This window comes from Ranitomeya variabilis, chromosome 5, assembly GCF_051348905.1.
Source record: "Ranitomeya variabilis isolate aRanVar5 chromosome 5, aRanVar5.hap1, whole genome shotgun sequence".
Classification (NCBI taxonomy): domain Eukaryota; kingdom Metazoa; phylum Chordata; class Amphibia; order Anura; family Dendrobatidae; genus Ranitomeya; species Ranitomeya variabilis.
In genome coordinates this window covers 500,474,159-500,483,887 of record NC_135236.1, presented here as the reverse complement: position 1 = coordinate 500,483,887, position 9,729 = coordinate 500,474,159, and the positions used below count along the sequence as shown (strand labels likewise).

Genomic DNA, 9,729 nt, shown 5'->3' with positions numbered 1-9,729 from the left:
CATTAGTTTTCAATTCTGCTGCTAACCCAGTTATCTTTTTAAGGGCTATCATGGTTTTTCCATTCACTCCAGAGTTCTGAGGGATATAGGTACAACATTCTTTCCTACCATTCCACAGACTCCTCCTTTCTCAGCTAAGATCATATCAAGGGCTAGTCGGTTTTGGACAGTCATTCTAGTGTTAGGGCCCAATTCCTCAATTATACCCTGAAAGGCATCTTGGCTAAAATTGACAAACCTTTGTTCACTGTAATATATGTAATTGATCCAATCAACATTTTTATTAATCTGCACCTGTGGGATTAAAGAAGCAAAGCCAGCATAGATCTGGTTCTGAGCTTTAAACTGGTCAGGCACCCCACTTGGCACTCCAATGGCATCAATATATACTAGTGGATCTTCTTCATAACTTATATGGAGCTGATCAAGGCTTCTCCTCTTTCTGGTAGATTCATCAGGTACCTCTAGATCCCAAGGTAAAATCTTGAACTGCATGGCTAGTTTAACAAGGGTGCATTGACCTGTCCAGGCATTAGGCAACCTGGGACGGAGCTTACCATCTCCGCATAACCAATAAATGTTGTACATATATTGTGTATGTTTAATTAGCAAGTCAGTATCTAGAGAACTGTTCTCCTTGCAGAAACCTGTCCCAAAGATCCCCACCGGTGTACCTGTGGTGTCGTGGGAATTATAGCAGGTGTAATTGTCAGCTAATACGGTTACTTCTCCTGGGACCTTTAGTTTGGGTTCCTGATGAATTAGTGGGACGTAATCTGGGCAATCAGTGGGCTTCAGACCTTTCAACAGATTCATGGCACAGGCAGTGGTGTTGTCATCAGGAAAAAGCAATGCATGTGTATTCGCAGCAGCACAAGCAATACATCCTACAGAGATATTCTGGACTCTTACATTGTATCTCATCCATTCTAACCATAGGTTTTTCCTTGGGGCTGTTTGTGTTTCTATGGAGAAAACTTCTTGCCAACTGAGACCTGGAATGGGGATTACTTCATTAACTACATTTTGCAAACGCTCACCTGGGCCTGTTTTAACTGTACTGGTAACAGGGGCCTTGGTTGGTCTGAAGCTAATATCCTGGAGCTGTATGTGGCCTAAATTCCCATAGTATCCACCATTAAATACATAATGGAAATGTCTTCCCAGTACAAACGTCTACAGATCAGCAGATTGGGGGCTTTCAAGATTTAGGAGGAGGGGGTGACAGTTTCTACCCCATTTACAGCCCCTAAGTGGTTGCAGAAGGGCTGTTAGATGCATTCTCTCACGAAGACTCCTACCTGTCCCATCCTTAGGGAACATGGCTTCGCTAGGTTTATATCCCCAATCATCCCCCGTATTCCAGGCAGCATCTGACCAATAATAACAATTATTGTTGTCATTTCTGGTAACACACATATAAAACTGGATGATTCCCTCTACCACCCGTTGAGTCTCGAGGCACCTGACTACATCACAGAAATCAAATCGCCAGATATTTATCGGGGCCGTTAGGTTTACCTAGAGAATAGTGGCACCAGGATTCTTATTTACAATAGGGGCCGAAGAGGTAGGGGCGAGGATGGCCCCCAGCCCCAGGACCAAAAACAACAGCAACATTTCCCTTCAATCACTACTGTGACTAAACACTGGTTCGGTCTCTTTTACAATGTGAGGCGTGGATCCAGCTAAGTTTTCTTCGAGCTTGACAGCTGTGGCTGTGGTCAGGAGCACTTGGTATGGTCCGTCAAATCTTGGTTCCAGGCTCTTCCGGACGTGCCGCTTTATCACTACCCAGTCTCCTGGCTCCAAGGGATGGTGTCCAGGAACCTTGTCTGGGTCTGGAAGAGAACTGAAGACAGTTAAATGCACTTTGGCAAGGTGTCCATGTAAGGCCTGCACATAGCTAGTCAAGTCCTGGTACTTGAGCTGCAACTGTTGTGGAAAGAAACATTCAAGATTGGGGCTCCTGCCAAACAGAATCTCATAAGGTGACAGTCCTGTTTTCCTGTTTGGGGTATATCTTACTGAAAACAAAGCTAGAGGAAGGCATTCTGTTCATGGTTTACCAGTCTCTGCCATTGCCTTCTAGATTTTAAGCTTAAGAGTTCCATTTAGTCTCTCCACTCTTCCACTGCTCTGCGGATGGTACGGAGTATGCAATGCTTGACTTACCCCCAGTGCTGCCATTACCTCTGACATGATCTCTCCAGTAAAATGGGAACCCCGATCACTTTCAATGACTTCAGGAACTCCATACCTGCATATGATCTCAGCCATCAGTTTCTTCGCCGTTGTCTTAGCCGTAGCTTTGGCAACTGGGTAGGCTTCTGGCCAACCTAAAAATAAATCAATGCAGACCAACACATACTCATACGTCCCTACCCTAGGCAACTGGATATAATCAATCTGCAGACTCTGGAATGGGTAAAGGGGCCGGGGAGTGTGTTTGGATGGAGTTTTCACTGTCCTACCCTGATTATGTGTGGCACATATCATGCAGCTCTGTACCTGCCTTTCTGCGCAGGTGGAAAACCCGGGGGCAATCCATTGTTTCTGTAGGGTGTCACACATGGCCATCTTCGAGTGGTGCACATTCTCGTGCAGAACCTGTGCCATCATTGGATACAGTACCTGTGGTAGGCAGACCTTTTCACCCCTCCCCCATAGTCCAGTGACGGTATCAGAGCAAGCCCCTATCTCTTGCCACCTATTTTTCTCCTCCTTACTTGCCTGTTCTTGTAACCGGGCTAAGATGTCTTTTGACACAAGTGGAGATGGTGGGGTGTCCAGGTGATGTACTTTAGAGGCTACAGGAGTGCTTGCTGCTTTCTTGGCAGCCTGGTCTGCCAGTGCGTTACCCTTTGTCCGTCTATCAGTGCCTTTGGTATGTGCCTTTACCTTTATGATGTCTGCTTGGGTGGGAATCTGTAGTGCATTCATAAGTTGCTGGACTGCCTCAGCATGTTTAATGGGGTGGCCATTTGCTGTCAGGAAAGCCCTGGCTCTTCAGATAGGCCCATAATCGTGTGCAATGCCAAAAGCATACCTGGAATCAGTGTAGATATTTACAGTCTTACCTTCTGCTAGTTTGCACGCTTCTGTGAGCGCCTTGAGCTCTGCTTCTTGTGCAGACATATGAGCTGGCATTGACTCTGCCTTGACTACCTCATGTTCTGAGACCACAGCATATCTGGTACAGAAGCGTCCTTGGTCATCTTGGTGACGGGATCCATCTACAAAAAGCTCAAAATCAGCATTAGGTATTGGCACACTAGAGACAGTAGGGAGACCAGCCGTTTCCTGAGACATCAATTCTAAACAATCATGTGGTTTGGAAACCTGATCTTGTTCCTCTGGATCCATTCTAGAAAGAAAAAGAGTGTCCTTTTCCATGTCACCTACTCCTCCCCCATTTGGATCCATAGGAACTGGAAGCTTAGGCACCTCCGGAGTTTCCAGAACAGTAACTGCATTAACCGTCCGTAGGTCTTGTACCAACCGGTACACAGGGGGTTAGCCGGGTGGGGACTTTTCTTAACGGGAAACAAGGGCGTGTTACATGGGGAAACACAGGGTACCAGGGCACCATTATCGAGTAATGTTTGTATTTGCTCCTTGGGGCACCGCTCCTGATCATGTTTCAAAGGGTATTGATAGACTTTGGGAAAAGGGGCACCAGGTTTGAGAAACACTTTTACTGGTTCTACAGGCATTATTGGGGGGAGAATCTGGGTCTATCAGGACCATCATCTTGGAATTATATTCTGGAGCGGAACTGTGATAATAAATCTGCCCCCAGTAAATTTTCCGGACATAAGGGAGAGATTACGAACTGAGCCGTGACTTCAGGGAAGGGTCCCACAGGGATAGGTTTTATAAAAGTATGTTTATTGGGCCTGCCATCTACTCCAATTAAAACAAGCTCTTGGTCTGAGAATTGACATAACGGGGCTGGGGAGTGAGATTCCAAGACAGGGTTAAAAGAGGCATTGGAGAACTGAATTTATGTACGGTGGGAGGAGGGCAGGAGCTGAAGTCTGTTACATGGGCCACTGATAAGGAACGGAGCTGCATCCTTGTACTGCGGTGGGGGCTAGAGAGCGAGTAAGAATCGCTGCGGCTGCTGATTTAACCTTTGATTTTCCTGCTGATACAGAATGGGCTTTTTGTTACAATGAGAATCCCAGATCTTTAAATACTACCATAAGACGCCCATAGAATTTCTCGGCAGTCCAGGATATATTGGTGCCTTGGGGTCAAGGGGCATAGGGCTTACAGTCGGGAGTAGAGGCTTAATTTCCTGGGGAGGGACCACATTATCTAGCAGGGAGACACCCCTGTCCCAAATTTTTAATTGTTTGTGGAGCGCCCCCACACCGCCGCAGGGCCGAGGGGTACCCGGAGCCGGGCCTCTGGGTCTCTGCTCTGGGGTTGTCACGGTGGCTAGACCCAGTCCGTGGCCCTGTCTGTCAGTGGGGGACGTCCGGTGCAATAAATGATGATAATGGTGCAGTTGTGAAGTGCCGGTCGCAATAAATAACGAGGACACCAGGTTGCAGTCTCTTTACCTCTTTACTGAAGGTTTTGGAGACCTCAGTCCAGAGCGCTGTTAACTGGGTTGTCAGAGACCGGCCGGTCCAAAGGCACATCAGGAGTTCTCTTTACAGGTGGGAATCAGTGTCTACCTTCTAGCGCTGAGTGTTGTAGTTCTTCCCTGCTGAGCTCCCGGGATAGTCCTCACAACTGTTTCTGTCTGTCTCTGATGTTCGTTTTCTCCGTCCTCCAGATGATATGGTAGGACGCACCCGTATGACGGGGTAGGCCTGGAGTTCTTCCGGGACCCTAGAGTCGCCCCTCTCCCACAGCTGCCTCCGTTGTCTGCTTAGGTGATTTGTGTGAGACAGCCAACCTATAATTGGCTGTCCGGCCGTGGTTTGCAGTGTACTTAAAGTCTCTTACTTGCTCGGCGTTCCGGCCACCGACTGTTTGCGCCTCAGAAGGATGTTGCCTCGGTCTAACAGCACGACTCCTTCTGGTTCTAATTCCTCTTGCTGTATTTCCGTTGTTCACTGGTTTGTTCTGCTCTGAGGAGTCTGCCAGGATCCCATCCCTGACAGGTCCTCTCACTAGCTCTTCCCAGCTACTTCTCCCTGTCTTCCTGTCCAACCCCCAGTTTTACCATAGTGTGAGGAGTGGCCTACTAGATAGGACCACCCCCCCTGGTGGCCGGAGTGTGAAGTGTAGTGAGGTGTTACCTGGTCAGAGAAACTCCTTTAGTGCAATCAGACGTACCATAGCTCCCCATAGTGGTGGAGCCACAGTACTGCAACAACCAGGACTCTGGGGTGCTGCACTCCCCCCCGGTTAAATCCAGTACTCCGGGACTGGGAAAACAAGAACAATAATACATGTTAACAGAAAACACACAAATTTTTGAAATAGCATAACAATTGAACATAACAATGCTTCCCTTTACGGGAGGTGAGGATTCTTGAACGTTGCAAAAGTTAGGTCATGCACAGTTTATGACTCTCAGTTCAGTGGTTGAAACAGCGGGGACCCCGGGTAAACAAAGGGGTCCCCCCTTATGAAAGTTTTTGAGCAATTCACCGTCCATTACTCTATTGTCCATTTAAAACCTGTAACAAAAATACACACAAAAACATTCTTAACTAAAGAGCAGCCCTTATTAATACCTCCAAGGTTTGTAGCGGAGGGGAGTTTGGTTTTGAGTGCTGCGTGTGGACCTTCGCAGCACAGGGGTTGCTATTGGCCTAACAGGGCCCGCTATGCTTGCTACCGCTGGTGTAGTGCACCGTCTTCTAGCTACACTTCTAGTGAGTCGGGGTAGCACTGGCAGGTTAGGGCTCTCAGAGCTGCTGCTATCAACAGTGGGTACAGCAGATTCACTGATAGCAGAGGGAGGATTTGCCGGTTCAATGGTTGGCATGGTTTCATCAGGTAAGGCTTGTTGAGGTAGCGGGGCCAGATGATCTGGTACCACCATTGGTTCTGGTGGGTCCGGCTGTTGAAACATTAGAACAGGCACCGCGATTGCTTGGTTTATCTGAGTCCAGGATTGGGGAAAGTCACCAAGGACGGTATGGAACATCTTCTCCTTTTCCACCGGCGGGGAGATTTCTGGGGCCGTGCCCCTCTCTTTCAACTTATCGGGGCAGACCTTAAGGTGATCCCTGGATACCGCTGTCGAGGTCTCCCCTCTGTCCTTGCTGATGAGACAGACCTTTGTGTTGTCGAACTCGGATGGCAGGATGGTATACGGTTCCGCTTCCCATTGGTCATCGAGCTTGTGTAATCTCCTCTTTCGTTTAAGTACTTGCTCACCAGGTGACAGGGGGATCGCAGGAGCATGTTGGTTGTAGTCCCTTTCTTGCTTCTGCCTAGCCTGGGCGAGACTTCTCTCTACACACTCCTGTACTTCGCGGTACCTTCGCTGCCTTTCTGCATCCCAATCTGCATCCGGCGAGGTATCTTCGGGTACTAGGACCCCCATGTCCAGATCAACGGGTAACCGACTAGATCTTCCTCGCATCAGGTACGCTGGAGTACAGTTGGTGGAACTTACTGGGATGTGATTGTACATATCCACCAAGTCAGGCAACTTTGTCGGCCACAGGTTCCGTTCCTCCACGGGTAAGGTCTTCAATAAATCAATTACCACTTGGTTCATCTTCTCGCACATCCCGTTGGTTTGAGGATGGTACGGTGTGGTCCTGATCTTCTTACACCCGTACAGTTGGCAGAATTCTTGGAACACTTCCGCTTCGAATGCAGGTCCCTGATCGGTCAGTACCTTCTCTGGGTAGCCATGGGGCCTACAAAAGTGTTGCTGGAAGGCCCTGGCGGCAGTCCTGGCCGTTAGATCCTTGACAGGCACAACCACCAAAAACCTGGAGTAGTGGTCCACGATGGTAAGGGCGTAGATATAGCCCGACCGGCTAGGTGTCAGCTTCACATGATCCAGCGCGACCAGTTCGAGCGGCCTTTTGGTGATGATAGGCCGCAGGGGAGCCCGCTGACTGTCACGGTCCTTCCTGCGCAGACTACATGGACCACACTCCCGACACCACTTCTCAATGGTTCTCTTCATGCCAATCCAATAGAACCTCCCTCGGAGCAGCTTCTCTAGCTTCCTCCATCCGAAGTGTCCGGCTCCATCATGGTAGGCTCCCAGAACCATGGGCGCATCTCGCCTGGGCACCACTATCTGCCACACCAATTCATGAGTACGTGGGTCAATGCTCCTCCTGCACAGCTTGCCATCATGGATAAACAGCTTGCTTCTCCCCTTCCACAGCTGTTGGGTTTCTTGTGGGTCGTCTGGGCCAGGGTGCAACCCAGCCTGCGTCGAGCTCCTTCACCTGACGGACCGCGGGGTCACTATCCTGGGTTTCTGCCCATCCGTGGTGGGGCAGGGGATTCAGCGTGGCATCCGGTTGGTTCTTGTGCCTGTTCTTCACATGGTGAGAGTTCTGAGTGGCTTTGAGGCAATGGAAGGCAGGCAGCTCCACCTCTTCAAGTGCCTCCGGGTCTTCTCCCACTTCTGGTAAATTGGGCATTCGGGACAGAGCATTGGCATTGGCATTCTGGTGTCCTGCCCGATATTTGATGGTGAAATCATAGTTGGACAGCCGGGCCATCCACCGCTGTTCCAAAGCCCCGAGTTTGGCAGTACCCAGATGCGTTAGCGGATTGTTGTCCGTGAAGACGGTGAATTTCGCGGAGGCCAGGTAGTGCTTAAACCTCTCTGTCACTGCCCAGACAAGGGCAAGGAATTCCAGTTTGAAGGAACTGTAGTTGTCAGGGTTCCTTTCCGTGGGACGGAGTTTCCTGCTGGCGTAAGCGATCACTCTTTCCTTGCCTTTCTGGACTTGAGACAGCACGGCTCCTAGTCCCACATTACTGGCATCTGTGTACAGCACAAATGGTTGGTCGTATTCGGGGTAAGCCAGTACCTCTTCTCCTGTCAGTGCCGACTTCAAACAGGTGAAGGATTCCTCCAGCTCTTCGTTCCAATCAAAGGGGGTGTTCCTCCCCTTGGTCTTCTTTGGTTGGCCCACCAACAGGTTTTGCAAGGGTGCGGCCTTCTTGGTGAAGTCCTTAATGAACCTCCGGTAATAGCCTACCAGCCCGAGGAACTGCCGGACTTCGTGGAGGTCACTGGGCTTTGGCCAGTCCTTAATCACTGTGACCTTGTCAGGGTCTGGGGCCACTCCTTCAGCGCTCACCACATGGCCCAGGTACTGCACTTTAGGTTTCAGCAGATGACACTTGGACGGTTTCACCTTTAAGCCAAAGTTGGATAGGGCTTCAAACACCTCGGCCAGGTGCTTCAGGTGGTCTTCGTAGGTCTTAGAGAAGACAATGACATCATCCAAATATAGCAGCACGGTTTCAAAGTTCAGGTGTCCCAGGCAGCACTCCATCATCCTCTGGAACGTTCCGGGAGCATTGCACAATCCGAAGGGCATGTAGTTGAACTCACAGAGACCCATTGGCGTCGTGAAGGCCGTCTTCTCTTTGTCCGCCTCCGCTACAGGAACCTGCCAGTACCCACTGGTGAGATCTAAGGTAGAGAAGTAGTTAGCAGATTTTAAGGCAGCCAGAGACTCCTCTATCCTAGGCAGTGGGTATGCGTCCTTATGTGTAATGCGATTCAACTGCCTGTAATCAACACACATCCTCATTGTACCATCTTTCTTTTTAACAAGGACTAACGGAGCTGCCCAGGGGCTACAGCTGTCTCTCACCACCCCAGCCTCCTTCATTTCCCGCAACATGTCCTTGGCACACTGGTAATGAGCTGGGGGTACAGGGCGATATCTCTCTTTTATGGGTCGGTGATCTCCCGTGGGGATGTGATGTTTGATCCCTTTCACCTGCCCAAAATCTGAGGGGTGTTTGCTGAATATCTGCTCGTACTCGTGTACCACCCTGTAGGCCCCCTGTTTTTGATGGGATGGGGTAGAGTCAGTGCCCACATGCAATTCCCGACACCAGTCCTTCGAGGGCTCTGCAGAACCTTTGTTCTCCGCCAAGTTTGACGGGACCAAGGGTTCAGGTGTCTGTATCACATTATTATTGACAGTGAACAATTTGGCGAGCGTGGTATACTTGGTGAGGTGAACCTCTTCCCCCCCCACAATTGAGGACACGTACGGGCACTCTCCCCTGACGGACGTCGACCACCCCCCGGGCTGTCAGAACAGTAGGCCTATTGTCTGAATATACGGGTTCTACCAAGGCCTGGTAGTCCTTACCCCTGAGGCCTATGGCTGCTCGACACCATATTAACATTTCACTCTTGGGGGGTATCGCGATGGGGTTTGAATCACTCACAGTGACACGACCAATCTCACCACCAGTCAGCTCTACCTGCTGTCTCTGCATCAGAGCTCTGATTTCCTTCTGCAGGGCACGTTGCTCACTGTGGCCAGCGGTTTCTGCCACCTGTTGCAACAAAACAATCACTTCTGCAAGACAATTTTCTATAACATTAGTACCAAGAGTCATCATGGGATTACATTCTCGACGATCAATATCAACAATCACAATCCCTTGGGCTTTCAATTCCACCCGCCCCACTTTGATGGTGACCTCCTTATACCCCACTTGTGGCAACGGCTGACCATTACTGGCGATTATGGTGAAATCATCGTCAGGGCCACGAGTAATATCAGCGTCCTCCCAATACCGTTTGTAGAG

At 49.7% G+C, this 9,729-nt stretch overlaps 1 protein-coding gene across 1 annotated transcript; it reads right to left on the bottom strand.

Annotated features, from left to right (window-relative positions):
- Positions 1 to 1,703: 1,703 nt before the first annotated feature.
- Positions 1,704 to 3,399, bottom strand: LOC143773771 (uncharacterized). The gene is made up of 2 exons (XM_077261122.1): positions 3,081 to 3,399; positions 1,704 to 2,339 (listed from the first exon to the last, which is right to left on the bottom strand). The coding sequence occupies exons 1-2, from the start codon at positions 3,394 to 3,396 to the stop codon at positions 2,089 to 2,091; spliced, it is 567 nt and encodes a 188-aa protein (XP_077117237.1). The 5' UTR covers positions 3,397 to 3,399; the 3' UTR covers positions 1,704 to 2,088.
- Between the last annotated feature and the right edge of the window lie 6,330 nt (positions 3,400 to 9,729).

Bases quoted from the DNA above. Each gene is read 5' to 3' on its own strand.
- LOC143773771 (XM_077261122.1), bottom strand. From the start codon at position 3,396: ATGGAAAAGGACACTCTTTTTCTTTCTAGAATGGATCCAGAGGAACAA. The intron at 2,340-3,080 runs GTAAGACTGTAA...ATTTATTTTTAG, and splicing joins AGCGTGCAAACTAGCAGAAG to GTTGGCCAGAAGCCTACCCA.